General features: G+C 40.6%; 1 protein-coding gene across 1 annotated transcript; it reads right to left on the bottom strand.

Annotated features, from left to right (window-relative positions):
• Window positions 1-2194: 2194 nt before the first annotated feature.
• On the bottom strand, window positions 2195-16164 carry Rap2b (RAP2B, member of RAS oncogene family). Its single transcript, XM_021656135.2, has one exon. It carries the CDS (start codon window positions 15664-15666, stop codon window positions 15115-15117), a length of 552 nt encoding a protein of 183 aa, XP_021511810.1. The 5' UTR covers window positions 15667-16164; the 3' UTR covers window positions 2195-15114.
• Window positions 16165-16560: the final 396 nt, after the last annotated feature.

Here is a 16560-nt window from a genome sequence, read left to right as displayed (position 1 = left end):
GAAGAAGAAGAAGAAGAAGAAGAAGAAGAAGAAGAAGAAGAAGAAGAAGAAGAAGAAGAAGAAGCAGCTAAAGCCCAAATTCTCTACCATGAAAAGCAATTGTAGTCCTTTCCTATAATTACTTTTCCATCAATAATGAAAGCCTTGGATTTATAACAACTATTTAATTTGAAAAGGTTGTCCACATGTGAGTCAAAACAGGTAGAAAAGGAACAAGATGCTGCATTGTAAACTCATTCATGGGCTGTACTGTGTACAACTCAGGCATACTATCTTAGGTTCATGGAGATTCACAAAACTGCTCAATTAGAATCGACATTTTTGAGGTGCCTGTTTGATTTACACACAGATTCAGTGCTTAAATAGTCTGACAAGGCTAATATGCTAGATTCTTAATCAGCATAATAATGAAATTAAGCTGATTGTGTGCAAAATTACTCCAAACACTCTAAAGCTAGGAAATCTGAGCCAAGACACTTTAAAACTCCTTTTTCTCTCTAACCGCTGACACCACCACTACCCCCCACAAGCTAATAGGAAGGGAAAGCTCTATTAGAGATACATTTTAATCCTTAAATGATCTTCTTCCTCTCACTCAACCGTCACTTCTCTTTTCTTTGGAGCCAATCTCAGGAAATGGAGCTAAAATGCATTAGAAAGTAGCTTTCTCCTGAAGTGGGATTATTGGCCACATAAAAACTCTTTGAGGACAGACATGTGATTATTTGGCTCCTTTTCTCGGGAAGCATTAAGTTGATGCTATTTCTAGCAACACAATATAGGTATACGAAATTGACTTTTTCATGCAATTCTAAAATGCTGTATCTGGCAACAAAATAAACCAGTTGTTCTCAGCCTGGAAGCAATAAATGGTCATCCAAATCACTCACAAAAGCCATTCTGGGGTTTTGTCTTCCTTTAAAGAATGGATGATTGCTTGAAGATCCAGAGGATCAGTAATAGTTCAAACAGCTCCACAGGAAGTGGGGCTAGAGCTCATGCAACGGACCCAAGAGAATCTGAACAGCTGCTCTTTCATCTGGGAGACCAGATGATGACGTGACAAATGAAAGTATCAAAGAGTTAATGCATTGCAGTCTGGGTACTTTTTATACCCTAGCTGACAAAAATGAGAGAAAAGCAGAATTAACTACAAGAGAAAAGAGATGTTTCTTCTATGTTTTATTGGATGACATTGGTTCGATGGTAAGGAATTAGCATATGTGTATGTATAGAAATGTCTAAAATGATGCTGCCATCCCGCCATCCCATGGCATTCCAGTAGTTAGGAGGCACTCATTGAGCCTGAGAGCCGGCTGCAGCTGTTCTTCGTCCACATTCTGCGCCTTCCTCAGTGCTAACCCTTCAACAATCCAAAAGAATTTCCCGACGAGTCTTAACTCAAAATGAAAGCAATTAAAAATGCATTTTGAAATTACAAAGAGTCATGATACAATTCGGAATATATTATTCTTACCCATGTCCAATTTTTCCACATTATCATTTAGAATGCAATTACATGATTTGTGCTGAAGGGCTTGAGTCTTCAAGCACTCATTCAAGAATGCAAATGGATTAATTAAATTTGGGAGGAATCTATCTTCATCACCATTCAAAAAGGGATTAATATATTTCGTATAATTTAGAGAATTAGAGAAATTAATCACAGATTTATAGATAAAGTACACATTTCTGAAATAGAAATTAATTATCAGCAAATAGCTCATAGTGCATTATTTCTATTAATTGCCTTCCTACATGTATTTTAATACTTATTTAAAAGAATTATGGCACATTTGTTTATTAGTGCTGCAATCATCTTACACTACAGAGAAGAGGATGTCTATCCTCAGAACTCATTATAACAGATATATCCATAAGATAATACTAGGAAATTTAAAAATCACCTTTCAAAACTAACTTTACATTGCAAGCATTACTTTTATATACAGATCAATCTTCATACACAAAATAGGATGATCAGAGGGCCACAGTTGGATTACAGGTGTCAGGAGTATTGATTTTAGAATAACAAATTAAAACGCGGCAACAGTGAGACGGTGCCCTGGGTGAAGGCACCTGCTGTTAATTCCTGGGACCTGCTTGGTGGAAGGAGAGAAATGGCTCCTACAGGCTGCGCTCTGAATGCCACAGGTGCCGTGGCTCACCCCTCTCATAGTATAACACGAGTAAATATATGAAAAAATGATTTTATTAACAAACTAAAGTTACAGTACGAACAAGAGTCAAATGAAATAGCCTCAAGTTTATCAGTCCTTTTTTTGTATAGACGGTAGAATCACTGGACCATCAAGCAGACATCTTCTTCTTAGGGTGTCCCAGGTAGCCTGCATAGATTCTGTCTGGAAATCTTGTTTTATTTCCGGGTCAGCATCACTTGACTTTATTGGGCATGTCACACTTCTAGGCATTAGCTTTAGCATCTTTAGCTTGAAGATACTGTATCACAAGCTTGGACAGGTGGCGGTGTCACCCGAGAACCTATCAGAAACACTTCCTCCCGGAGCCTACATTGAGTGAGAAACTCCGTGGTGGGCTATGTGTGTGCACGTTATTTGTGTCGGAGCACAGGTGCTACAGCAGAACCCAGAGCACAAGCCTGGAGTTAGTTCTCTCCTTTCACCTCTATGGAAGCTCTGAGGACTGAACTAAAATTCCAGTGCTTATGTCACAAGCACGCTCTATCTGCTGTTCCATCTCACTGGCCCAACAATATGCATTTTAATAAGCTGGCAGAGTGAACTGGAAACATCCTGAAGGTTGCAGACAGTGAACCCTGTGATCTTCTAAGATTAGCAAGTAAACCTGCATGCTTCTGAGCTCAGTTTCAGGTCTGTATCTTGTGTGTTCTAGGCCTAGTGTGTCTCACTTCACAGATGGGAGATTGGAGATATCTCCATAGGAATCTTTTTGCCTTCTTTGCATTCTGTACATAACTATTTTGTGATACACATCACTTTTTCATTACTTTATTCTTATTGGATCATCTGCACTTGCCTTTGTTTTTCCTACAGAGATGACAACTTTGTAACTTTGAAATATTGATACCTTCCCCTCTTACATCATACAGCAAAGGCTCCCAATCTTCATCAGGACTAAGAACATCAGAGGACATAGATTGCTGAGCTCCAACCTCAGCGTTCCTGACTAAACATGACCGGGGCAGTGCCTGAGTATCTGCAGTGTCCCTAGTCCAGAGACCTCACTTTGAAAACCATTTTCACCATACATACTGCATTAGATGGACAAAAATTCTAGTGGGTCAGTCACATCACTACTTTCAAGTATTAGCTGGCGGATATTACAAAACAGTATATCTTTGTCTTCAAATGATTCAAAGGTCATTCTATTAAATAGTATATTTTAAAATCACACATTAGATATAATTTTATATACTGCTTTTTTTGGAATGACACTATCTGAAGCAAGGCATGCCTACATTTCCCATTAGGGACAGTATCTGTAAGACAGTATATTCATTCTTCCCAATATTCTTAAGCTGTTTTAATCTTTCTTTTGACAGCGTTAAAGAAAATTTGAGTTCCATTGACACTATAGTGACATTGACATTCTAAGTCCTATGTTTTCACAATTGCAGATTAAGGAAAGCTGCTTATGGCTTTCATTCTACAGCAATATTTAGATGAAGTGGATCAGAGCCTTGAAAGAGTCAAATTGTTCCTGCAACTTTGACATTTTTAACACTGTAGTCATTCACTCATTTACTCATTCAACTAATGTCAAGTATTAATTTGTATAAGGCATCATTGTAGGCACTGAGGTCCACAGAAGGGTGGTTCCAGGCCTTACCACGGCAAGCTAGCCTTTTAGTGGGAATGAGGCTTGGGAATCAGTAAAAGCTACTGGGCATCTGTAGTGCTTTGGGTGTTAAGAAATATGTATGTCTGCTGGCACTGGACAATAACCCAGCTGCTCAGGAGGACAAAGCAGGAGGAGTGCCTGTCCAAAGCCTGCCTGAGCAACATGGTAAGACTCTGTTAAGAAAGATAAACAAGGGAGAGGAGAGGGAGGGAGGGAGGGTTAGAGGGAGGAAAAGACGGAGGGAAGGAAAGAAGAGAGAAGAAAACTCAATGGTAAAATGGGTAATACAAGGCCCCATGTTCAATCCCCGGCAACAAAACAAACACCCAAACCCTTCATCCATGTACAGTGCCCATCATAAATTTAAATTCATGTTTTTAGCACAGTTATCCCTTGTTTCCGACATTGTAAAACATGGCTGAGCCACTAAGGAAATGTTTCTATTATTTGTCAACTCCCAAAATGCAGCTTCTGTGAAGATTTCACTGCTCTCCAACTTTCTCCACCCTTAGAAACTACACACTCAATCTAAGTAAAAACAAAGGGAAGGACAGTTACAAATCTTCACCATGGGATGCATGAGACTACCTAAAAAGGTAAGCCATGGATGCTGTGGAAAATAGTTTACTAGTTTGCACAAAAGCTTAGATTTTCAAATAAACTGTGCTTTAAAATTAATATGCTGAAGGATAAGTTTTAAGATACATTCATGTACTTCTTCATTGTTTTAAGATGTACACAAAGGGAAACTAAGATAATATGTTGCACAAATGCATAGAACGGAAATTTCAGTGATACTGATGTCAACAGTGATCATAAGGTTCAGTTTCTCAATGTATCCATTCAATTATCTTTGATAAAATATTCTACTTATTAACGAAACCAGGCTGTACATAGAGCTTGCATCCTGAGATTAAAAGTCAAGATTATAATTTTTTTAAAACTCAATTTGGAATTTGGTTGTAGACAACAAAATCTATTCACTCTTTGTGGCACAAACGCACACACACACACACACAAATTGTGTTTTCAACAGCCAAATCGGGTCAGTGTTGAAAAATAAAAAAAATAATAATAATAATAACTTGGAGATTCCAAAATTGTTCCTAATGTATGTAAATCCCTACTTTTCGCTGTATAACACTCAGAACAAAAAGGATCACTTTTATCCCACAATTTAAAAAATGTAATGTTAATGACTAAGCAGAAATACTTTCTAGGAAGGTCATTTATTTCTGTCACATTATCTACTTTATTCATTATTTAAAACTGCTAACACCAAAATGTCACTTTAGTTCCCCTCTGCGTGCATTCTGCCTAGGAAAAACCTATTTTATTCCCTGTAATTAGGAGAGTGCGTAACTTGGCTGCTCTCCACTGCTGTGCTATACCTGAATAAGAGATCTACATCTTTGGGTAATTAACACACATGCTTTCTCTCTCATATAAAGTGCTACACTTCTTAATAAAATAAGTTTAAATAGCAAAATATTAATCTTGATGTAAAATATAAATGAGAGAATTTATGATTGTATAGTAGTTCCATGATCGTGGGAGCACATCCCTTTAAGCTAGCACCTGGGAGGAGGAGCCAGGTGCATCTCTCTGTGTCTGAGGTCAGCCTGGCCTACATAGAGTTCCAAGACAGCCAGGGGTACATACAGAGATCCGTCTCAAAGAACCACAACACTAAATGAATAAATATAATAATTTTTAAGATCAATAAGCAAATTCTCAATCCTCAAAAGACAAATTTCGTTTCCACTGAAAAGTATTATCATGCTTCAAAACATAAATGCCAATCATGACACTGCAACATCCTGTCCCATTAATGTATTTTTTAATAAATATATAATATATATTCTTGGCATCTAGAATAGTTTCACTTTTTTAGACTTTTAAATTACAGACAAAACACAAACATTTCAGGAAGTCAATAAAACCTAGAGATTAGGGACAAAAAAAATTAAAACAGCACAGATGACTAGACAGAGACAGTGTAAGAAAAATAAGAAATTTAGAAACAAAAAAATTCTTTAATAAGCTTATGATCACATTATCAACTAAATCTGATGTATTTGTGTACAATTTAACACAAAGACACTAGAAAGCAAAATACTTTTCACCAACACTATCCACTTTAATATAAGAGCATTACCAAATTTGGGTGTAAAATTCAGCTATACAAATTAGTCTCCACCAAACAGTGATTTCTGCTAATTGTAAAGGATTATCTTGTTAACTGCATGCATGGCTTTTAGAGACCCTTCTAGCAGGGAAAAGCCAGTTGGTGATCTAAAGAGATTATTTCTGCTCATTTGTAAAATGTTAGCATTCCCGGTATACTAGCTGTGCCTGACTTACAAATCTGAACTTTTTGAAACGTAGACTCGCAGTTTTCCTGATAGGTTACGGGTGCCCAGGAGTTTGACTGCTTAAATTTTTATGGGTTTACTGCCTGGATTTCATTAAAGTGTAAGACTAGAACAATCGTGTCTGGTTCAGAGTAAATTAAAGATCCATGGTTATTGCGCTAATTCCACATTAATGAACTTGCTGACAGGATCCTCAACCTTGAGTTCCAGGGCTTGGCAGGCACAGCCTGAGCCACATAGAGGCTGCCGGTTGCTGGAGACTTCATTTTAGTGGCCCTTCATTTTCCTTTAAGGATTCTAAGTCCAGCTACTTAGTCCTCAGGCGGTGCTCTGCCCACCAAGGTTCATCACCTTCAACCCCCACGCCCACCAGCTGCCCCTGTTCCAGGAAAAGAAAACCCTAAGAAAAGCCATACTTTGACTACTCTTAGAGTAGATGTAATGGGTTGGTCCAAGTGATCTTTACCGAAGCATGAGAGCGCGTGCCAGTATCTTAAAAGCACACACTGCCTGTTGTGGTCTTAACTGCTCCTGCTTTATCAGTTCAGTTGCCTCTCCTCTCTTCTATGGCTGCCCCATTGCCACAAGGTCTAGTTTTCAGCAGCGGTTCACAACCAGGAGCAACTTTGCACCCGGGAGCAATGCGTCCTGACACTTTTGACTGTCACAAACTGGGCAGGCAGGAAAATAATAGCATTCAGTGATGAAAGAACAGGCTGTTCCCAGCATCCGAAAGAGCACAGGATGTCCCAGTGCACACATGTATGCATACATGCACACATACCCCTAAAGCATTATTCTGCACCCACTCACCGCAGTAGCACCTTCACTCCCCACTTTCCTGGGATAGTGGTACCCCAGGGCTATAGCCAACCCACGAGTCATATGTAACATGACTGTTTTTTTTTTTTTCTTCTTCTTTTTTAACCACAGTACTAGATTAGCAGGGACACAGAGCTGGGCTCTAAATATCATTCAGCAGTTGTTAAGTGTATCTAACTGAATAAGTCTTCAAGCTAATTCACAAAAAAAAAAAAAAAAAATCACTCTAAACCATAAAGTACAGGAATTAGGTTGCCATCTGTTCACCTTCCGGTACAGGGTTTAGGTGTAGATCTTCAAAGACCTTCAAAGATCTTCAAAATCATCTTCTCTTTACAGTGCTACATTATAGCTACATTTATACTGTAACAGCTCTTACATCTTTTTACCAGTTGATATATATTAGTGACAGAAAAGCTAATTGCATGACGTATACAGGGCTGACCAGACACCACACAAAAGGGAAAGCAACAGGCGTTAGGCCTAAACACACTGAACTAACTGAGTGCAGAATAAAGAACTCACACTTCAAGAGTTTTCTAGGGAGGGGTAAAAGCATAATACTTAAATTAAACCTAGAAGTAGTCTTGCCATTCCACCAAAAAGGTAAAATTTAAAACGAGAACAAAACCTAGTGTCAATCTACATAAAGTACATGCAATGTGTTTACATGTATGCTTAGAGAATTTAGTCAGTAAAGATTTCTGTAGACGTTCTTTTCATGAATGGTATATAATCCAATAAACGTTAGCTTCTAAGGAGGATGTTTAAATGTTAGTATTTATATGTATCTTAGTTATATGTCCTCAGTGTATATGTCAATATTTATATCAGTGGTTCTCAACCTTCCTAATGTTGAGAGCCTTTAATACAGTTCATGCTGTGGAAACCCCCAAACAAAAAAATAGTTCATAACTGTAATTCTGCTACTGTTGGGAATCATAATGTAAATATCTCATATGCAAGATAATCTTAGGTAACCCCCATGAAAAAGTCCTTTGACCCCTCCAAAGGGGCTCTGACCCACAGGTTGAGAACCACTGATCTATTTATTAACATATATAATAATAATATTAATAGATGCTGAGTTTATGATTTATATAAAAATTTCAAAACTTTTAGCAGTGGTCAGAAAGCATAGAAAATACTCAAGCCCTTATTGAATCTATGTAACTATAATAATTTTGAATTTTATGAATGCAGAATAAACTTCAACTCAAGATTTTTCTAAGGGGAAAGAATCAGACTTAAACCTAGAGTAATCTTGTAATTCCACCTTATAGCAATTAATTATTCTGGCAATTCTTTCTTAAAATAAAAAAATACTTCTCTTGATCTATCTAGCTACCTCTGTAACTTTACATTTAAAGAGTATGCTGTCTAATTCTGCAGATAGTGGAAATATTTTTGGGAGCCACAGTAGGCTAATAAACACAATCCTGCCCTTCCCTTCACATGATAGGTGCTATTCCCAAGATCCCTTTCTCTGAGATGATTGTCTTCTTCCTGACAGCACTAGCACCATGAGAACAAGGGTCTCTGCACAAAATAACTATTAGCTTAGCATCTTTAAAAATATCAGTGACTCTGTGTGCATTCATGTTTATTAGACTGCCTGTTTCAAAGAAGCACCCAGGCCTATGTCTTCTTTACATGAAGAATCCTAGGAGTCTCTGCCTTTCTTTGAGGGTACAAAATTGTCCTTTCCTATTTTCATCTTAGTTTTGCATTTTCTCTCTTCCCTCTGACATGAACACATAAAAGCAAAATAATGTCCTATTTCCAAGTACTCAATTTTAGCTAATCATCTCACAAAAAAGGAAATGCACACATAAAAAAGAAAAGACATGAAGTGCTGACAGTCATATCACACAGCATTACATAAAACAAAAACTAGCCATTGCTTAAGCTTCATGGGACCCATTTTTATTTACATTTTCACTTGTCTTTCTGAAAGAAAGGTCCACTTTTCTGCAAATTTATCATGTTTGCCTACCACATGGACATACAACATTTTAACTGTTGGTACACGTAGATGCACTTTTCTATACACTTGTTTGGTAGCTGCTATTTTGCAGCTGGTAGTAAAGGGAGGTAAAATCTGTTTTTGTTTAGGTTAAAAGCTTACCCAATAAGCATTGGTTCTGCCGTGGCAGTGAATACTAGATGCTCAGTAAATGTTTCTTGAATAATGGATGAATTTGTATTAGCAATGTTTACCAACTCCACTGCAAATCTATTCTCAGGAACCAAATAACAATCTCTAAACTTTTGTTGGGTACTTGCATTTCCAAAGCAACAATAATCTTTCTCTTTTCTATTAAAAAAATATTCTGCCTATGAAATTTTTCTGTTACCACAAATAAAAGGATCGTGCATTTTAAGCCTCTGAAAATTTTAACCTCACATAATCTTACAAGATAATTCATCTTAGAAAGATTAAGTTTCATTAACTAAATGAGAAAAATAGAGCTGTTCCCTCCAATTTACAGAGCAGATCGATAGCATTCCAAATACAGTAAGGTCATTTGTGTTTTACCTTTCTCTACTAGTTAGCCATCTCTGTTTTACAGGACAAAATATTTCATTAATTAAGGTTTTAGCACTTGTCACTCCACTATTCATTCTTTTCCTCAAAATAACAAAGTTCTCCTCTAACGAGTACTAACCTGTGACACTAGACTAGTTTGGATTTTCTTAGACAAGATAAAATATCTCTGTGGTGCGGTATACTTTAAAAATATATCATTCTAAAATAAATACAGCCTCCAATTTTAAACAGTTCAACAGTCAAATATTAATATTCCAAATTAACGCTAATGCAAAGAAGCATAAAGTGAAGGCCCATATAAAAATACCCCAGCGCTTTATTCATCCTTCCATTGCTGTCAGTAGCAGTAGGTTTTTGACTATGGAGCCTTCTACAACTGTTACAGATACCTAAACAGAACATATGAATGTTTGCAACTGCTTGAAATGACATTTAGACTGGGAACAAAATAAAAGAGTATTTATCAGATAGATTAAACTTTAAAATAACCTTTCATTGGGTGTGTAATTGGAATAGGAGATGCTGTTCTAGAGACTCCTGATGGATCTCTAATGGGTAGCTGGAACAGAAGTCAATGTTTCAGTCATTTTTTAGCTTCTATGCAGATAGTTTCTAATTTGCCTGGATGAGTGATGTGCATGAAAATGACAGTAACAGCAATAAGGGGTAGGGCAAAACATTTTCATCAAAATATTTCTTGTTATTATTATTAATTATGGCAAAAGCAAGGAAATAACCCAAGCTCAGAACACATTAAAAGTGAGTAAAGCAGATTTGCTAAGGTCCCTTCTCCTCATCCAACTTCAGTCTTCTAACAGCTGCACTTACCCTCTCCACTTTGTAAATGACAACGGTGAAAAAGCAACTTCTCTGGTTGCCATTGGACTTCACCACAAGTGGAGACGTGGCATTAAAGCAGGGTGTTGGAAACAGCCTTCAACATGAAGATGCATAAGAACACAGTGCATGACAGTGCTGTGGTGTGTGTTTACCCAGAATGGAAAGCAGTGCAACTTCAGACAGAGTTAGCTAACGCCTGGGAGTCTAAGAAGACACACCTGTGCACACTGTGACCTGAATATTGAAATTCTCTCACTTTATTTTCAGAGTTCTTGCTTGGAAACATGAAAAACTATAGCCTTTGCCTTCTAATAAAGAGGACGTAAATATTTTAAAGTGCTCTTAGCTAAAGGTATTTGTGGTTTTTTTTCTTTTGTAAGAGTAGGGATAGGAAGTTGACTCTGATGAAATCCTTTTCTCAAAGTCTGCTTCTGATTTAACACCGAAGACCACAGCCAACATTGTTCGCATAATTGTGTGAAGTTTACCAAGGCTCTGCCCGCACATGGCAACCTGACCGCCATTTTCAATGGTGTATGTCCTCTTCAGCAAATGTCTGTGGAAACCATTTATCATCACAGCAGAAATGAAAACACAGCTCCTGGGTTGCAGTCTCTACATTTCTAGGAAGATCTTAGTTTGAAGTGAATTTAGAGCTGGGAGTTGATCTTTGAGCCTCAAAGGATAGTCCCTGGACCAGCAACATTACTATCTCCTGAAATCTGAGAAACCACCCCAGATTCACTGAAAAAGAAAAATTAGGAGGCAGCATTACGTATTGTTTTAACCTGCAGGTGATTCTGATATGAAGTTTAGTTTGAGAACCTCAGCAATGGCTGACCCTATTGACTCAAACACCACAATGCTACCATGAAGAAATCAAATGCTTCACTTACTGGTGCCATGTCAAATAAAGGCATTCAATCATTCTTGTAGCTTGAATAAAATACCATAATCAAGAACAAAACATTCTTGATTAGACCTGTAACATATCCTAGAAAAATTTTATATTAGAAAGCTTTCCCCCATTAAGCAGGCACTGACAAGCATTATTTTAATAAACACTGGACATCTCCAAATTCAACCTTGTTTGAATTTATAGAGCAGAATATTTTTATGACAGATAACAGCACAGGCATTTCACATCTATTTTTCCCAAACTCCTGCTTCAAATAGCTTTCTCTCACTTTCCATCATCCTTAAGGGAGAGTGATAACAAAGCTACCCAAACAGTTCAAGCAAAGGAAGCCTTTGGGATCCTCACCCTGTGGAAATATGCAGTACTCAGGGTGTAGCAAGCCTTTGGCATCTAACGACTAACTTCAAATAAATCTGGTTTCTCAATATGACTGACTGAAGTCTACCTTAACAGTGAGGATGGAAACTGTTTGACCTGAAGATCAAAGTGTGAGACTGGAGCAGACACCTTTAGCTTTCCTGAGGCATTTACAAATGAAGAAAAATAATGCTTTGAAGTGACAGAAAACTGGACTGGCTGTCAGGGACCAAAAGGAAAAATTGTTAAAAAAAAAGATAGACAGACAGAGAGCAGGGGTCAAGTTTAACAGTCAGTTCTCACCCCCTCAGGAAACACCTCTCCCTCCTGACTTCTGTTTTTCAGGTGAAATTACCTTACAACAAACTCCACCCTCCCTGACTCACTTCCTAAAGCAGTTAAACCAGCCCAACTTTTTCACTGAAACAAATGCTTTTATCACTTCACACCAGGACACTAAATGAGATTCTTCCTAGCCAAATAAACTATCATTCTTAAAAACATTATCTTCTTAAGGAAAGAACAAATAAAAAGACCTGCAAATTTCTATTTTGCCATGAAAATAACAGGCGAAAGCCAAACAACTCAGAGCTCCATTTTCCTGCAGCAGCTTTAATTTTACAATCCAAAAGCATTTATTTTACAGTACTCAGTAGAAACATGTTTTAAATACCTGTCCTGCCTTTCATGGCGTCTTGGAACCCTTCCGTGGAGGTGATTAATGCACCAGCAACCTATTTCACTCTCCACTGTCAAACATTTTCTATAAGGAGTACATACAATTCTTATGAGCTTTAGAGTTGGCAACACTTTTGTTCAAAGCCTTCCAAATAATGACTAAAGAGGGTCACTAAACACATTTAAAAACCTTCCAGCAGTGCTTGACACATCTTCAGAATGTGCAACCCTAGAATATGCTTAAGCAACTACATTTATTCAAATGTAGGAATGAATTCTTTTAAAAATATTATTTTGAGCAGTTTTCATTTTTATACTTAGAAACGCCAATTGTGACTGATACTAATGGAGAACTGGAAAAAAAAAAGGGCTAGTACAGGCAAAAACTGTTCTTCCTCCCCATTGGAATGGTGAGATGAAACCTGGTTGGAGACAAAAAAAAATTTAAGGCAAGATATATTAATAAGCTTTAAAGAAACCTGTGATTTCTTTTGGCTTTGTGAAAGGAGTAAATTCCGTAGTTAAAACTCTTCAGACTTTAGCTTTGCCTCATGAACCTATGGTACAATATCTTATACTTTGTTATTCTGTAAAGATTATTGTACCAGCGGGCCCAAGAAAAATACAAATAAAAAGTAACAACACACACTGTCTCCTAATTTTTAAATAAACAACTTTTGTGGTCAAATATGGACCACAAACTAAGGAGAGCAAGGAAACCCTCTTTATATAGTTGTTGTTTTTTTTTTTTCTTTTCAAACTAATAATTTGGTTCCAAATAAAAACTTTGGAAGGGCTGAAATAATGGCTGGGATAATGCATACACTGCCAAGTACACCGCGTGTAAGATCAAAGTTAAGAACACTTCTTACTCAGCATGTGACATAAACAGACAAAACAAAGACAGGTAGAAAGTACCCCCTATTCTGCCAGGTCCATGTTACTTTCTCAGACCTAAGAGGGTGTTGGCAACGTGGGCTGTGACCCTTTGCTGCCAACAGAAGTTCACCACTCTTCTTCAGCAGAGCAGAATCAATACACTTCCTCATCCTGGGAATCAAAAGGTATGCGAATACACCCTTAGGCTTTGACACTTTTTTGTTTTTGAAAACTTGAAAAAACATTGTCATCCAATTTGTCACAGAAATAATTCTATCTTCAAAATTTGACAAATAACTCCAGAAGGCAACATGTATCTGGCCCTATCTACTTCCGCCTGGCACCATTATCACGGATAGTATGAATAACTGAATATGAAACACAAAAACACAAATAGTTTGGGGTTTCTTTAAAAATGACATTTGTATTAAAAGTCTTAAAATGAAGAGACAGTGACTAAATGAGTGGAATTAAAAGTTACAACTTGTTAGAATTTTCTTGGTACATCACAACAATAAAATTTTGCTCTTTTGCTTTTGGAGGAACACCCTGTAACAGATAACCAGAGACACTTTGAAAACAACAGAGAGAGAGAGGCTAAATCCTGAAATTTGAACAAAATGCAGAAAGGGGAAAAAATTCAAGACACGGGCTTAATATTTAAAAAGCTAAAAATCAATGAAGCAATTCATGGAATAACAGGTCCTATTGTCCTGGCTCTTTCAGGAAGATACTTAAAGTGGTTTTGGAGACAGCAGGACAGCAGATTCTGGGATATGGTGGGAATTCACAGGTTGGCACCGGCTGGAACAGCTGAGTTTGAAGGCACTCTGCAGACACAGGGGTGCTGGGGGCCCTGAATCACATTTACAAAGTCTTTGTATTGTGTTTTTAAAAGCTAGTCAGCAAAATCTGTCACTGCCAACCACAAAAAAAAAAAGCTATACTTGAACACACACACACATACACACGCACACACACACACACACAACAGCACACACAAAAATGTGCAGATCTGTAACATTTTTTTCACAGCTGATTTAAAAAAAAATACTACCATTCTCCCCCAGACTCCCCTTTGATACAGTAGGTAATCAAAATAGATTTTTTTTCCCACAAATATCAGCAGACACTTCCTGGCACCCCACACTGTATTGGCATCAGTGTTAACAGTCCCAGTTCACATGTGCAATACTTCAGATTGGATACACTGTAACAAGAACCCAACTTTGCATAGACATCCTCAGAATCCTAATCAGTCCCTGGGTTGCCCTTCCAAGCTGGCAGAAAAGGAACCCCTGGTCTTAATTTCCAAATAATCCTGGAAAACAAGGGGGAAAAAGGAAACAAGTTTCTTCCCCTCCTCTGGCTCCTTCATATGGTTTTCTTGGACCTCTTTCCTGGTATTTAGAACTTGGAACTATGAACAGTTGTTTGAGGGGAACCCTCCCCCACTGCCTCCTCCTTCCTCTCCACTTCCTCCACCTCCCCACCCCCATTTTTTTTTTTTTCAGGCTTGAAACTTTTGCTTGCCGGTGTCAAGCAGCCAATACAGCGCCTTAATGGCTACTTAAACGGGGAAATATGCATGAACCGAAATCAATGAGGAACGTACACGCTGTATAGAGCCACATTTCCATCAGGGTCTCGGATGGTCAGCAACGAACACCCCCTCGGACCCCGGCTGAAGGCTGGGATGCTGGCCACACAAGTCAGCCAGGTTGCTCGGACATCCCGGCCAATACAAAGTCGTCTCCAATCTCAAAGCAAGAAGACAATCACATTAAGAGAATCGGGTGCGTTTGGCTTTGTGCACAGAGCGTGGCCAGCGCCCGGCTGCCGCCGGCGCCTCACAGGATCACGCAGGCCGAGCAGCAGCCCTCGTCGCCGTTGGGCTGTGCCGCGTAGTTCATCTGCCTCACGATCTCTGCGAACAGCTCATCCACTGAGGCTTTGTTTTTGGCCGATGTCTCCATGAAGGGGCAGTTCCACTCCTCGGCTAGGGCCTTGCCCTCGCCGTAGGAGACCTCACGCTCGCCCTCCAAGTCCACCTTGTTGCCCACCAGGATCATCGGTACGCGCTCGTACCGCTTCACTCGGATGATCTGGTCCCGCATGGGCTTGATGTCCTGGAAGCTCTGCTGGTTGACCAGGCTGTAGACGAGGATGAAGCCCTGGCCATTCTTGATGTACAGGTCCCGCATGGACGCGAACTGCTCGGTGCCCGCGGTGTCCAGAATCTCCAGCACCGACGGCGACGAGTCTACCTCGATCTCCTTGCGGTAAAAGTCCTCGATGGTCGGGTCGTACTTCTCGATGAAGGAACCTGTCACGAACTGCACGGTGAGCGCGGACTTGCCCACGCCGCCCGAGCCCAGCACCACCACTTTGTACTCTCTCATGGCTCCGTCGGCGCCCTCGTCGCGCTTGCAGCGGCCCCGTCGGGGCTGTGCGCCGGGGGAGGCTGGGATGGGCGGGTGGACTTCTCCCCTTCCTCAACTCCTCAGGAACAACCCCGGCGGGAGTGGCCCAGGCGCACGGGCTCAGCGAAGGGCTAGCAGAGGCCCCCGCCCGGCCGACCGGCGGCGGGAGCGCGTCCCGGAGGCGCGGGTCCCGGGCCCCGCAGCAGCCCTGGTGGAGGACCCTGAGGACAATGCGCGCAGCCGGAGCGAGACAACGGCTGGAGCTCCTCGCCACGGCAGCCCGGGGGGGCCGGGAGGCGGCGGCGGCTGCTTGCAGAGGCGGCTGCTAATTGCGCGTCCGGCCGGGACACGCGTGGCATGAGTCCCCGCAGAACGTGCGCCCAGCTCCGCGGCCCATCACTCTCCCTCTCGCTCTCCCGCAGCCTCCGCTGGGCGAGGGCTTCCTACTCGCCGCGCGCAGCCCGGCCCTCCGCCCAGCCGAGCATGCCCAGTGCGCCGCCCGCGGCACCCCGCCCGAGTTCCGCTCCTGCTTTTCCGCAGCGCCGGGAGAAGGCGTGGCGGAGGGTGTGGCCAACGGGGAGGGGGCGGGGCGGGGCGGCGCGAAGCTTGGAACGCGATGGTCCTGTAGGTGGAAAGCTCCAAACCGAGGCTACCCACGTCGTGCCTCTGCGGGCCTCTTGTGGGCGCATCGGGGGCAGCAGCTGGCTGTGACCTTGCCGTCGGTTTGCGCTGTTAGAAGAGGATAGACACCTGTCCCCGAGCCCGCACCGGTGGGCGCAGCTCAGGGCCGTACACCTGCAGGGCATTTTCCAGGCCGGGGAAGGTAGCAGAGCTGCGCGCCCCTCGCTTGGCATGGTGTCTCCGCGCCACTTC

Source organism: Meriones unguiculatus, chromosome 2 (assembly GCF_030254825.1).
Source record: "Meriones unguiculatus strain TT.TT164.6M chromosome 2, Bangor_MerUng_6.1, whole genome shotgun sequence".
NCBI lineage: Eukaryota > Metazoa > Chordata > Mammalia > Rodentia > Muridae > Meriones > Meriones unguiculatus.
Note: the sequence above shows the minus strand (reverse complement) of the source record. Positions and strands in the feature narration are given on the sequence as shown.

Excerpts from the sequence above, each read along its gene's own strand:
- Rap2b (XM_021656135.2), bottom strand. The coding sequence starts at position 15,666 with ATGAGAGAGTACAAAGTGGTGGTGCTGGGCTCGGGCGGCGTGGGCAAG.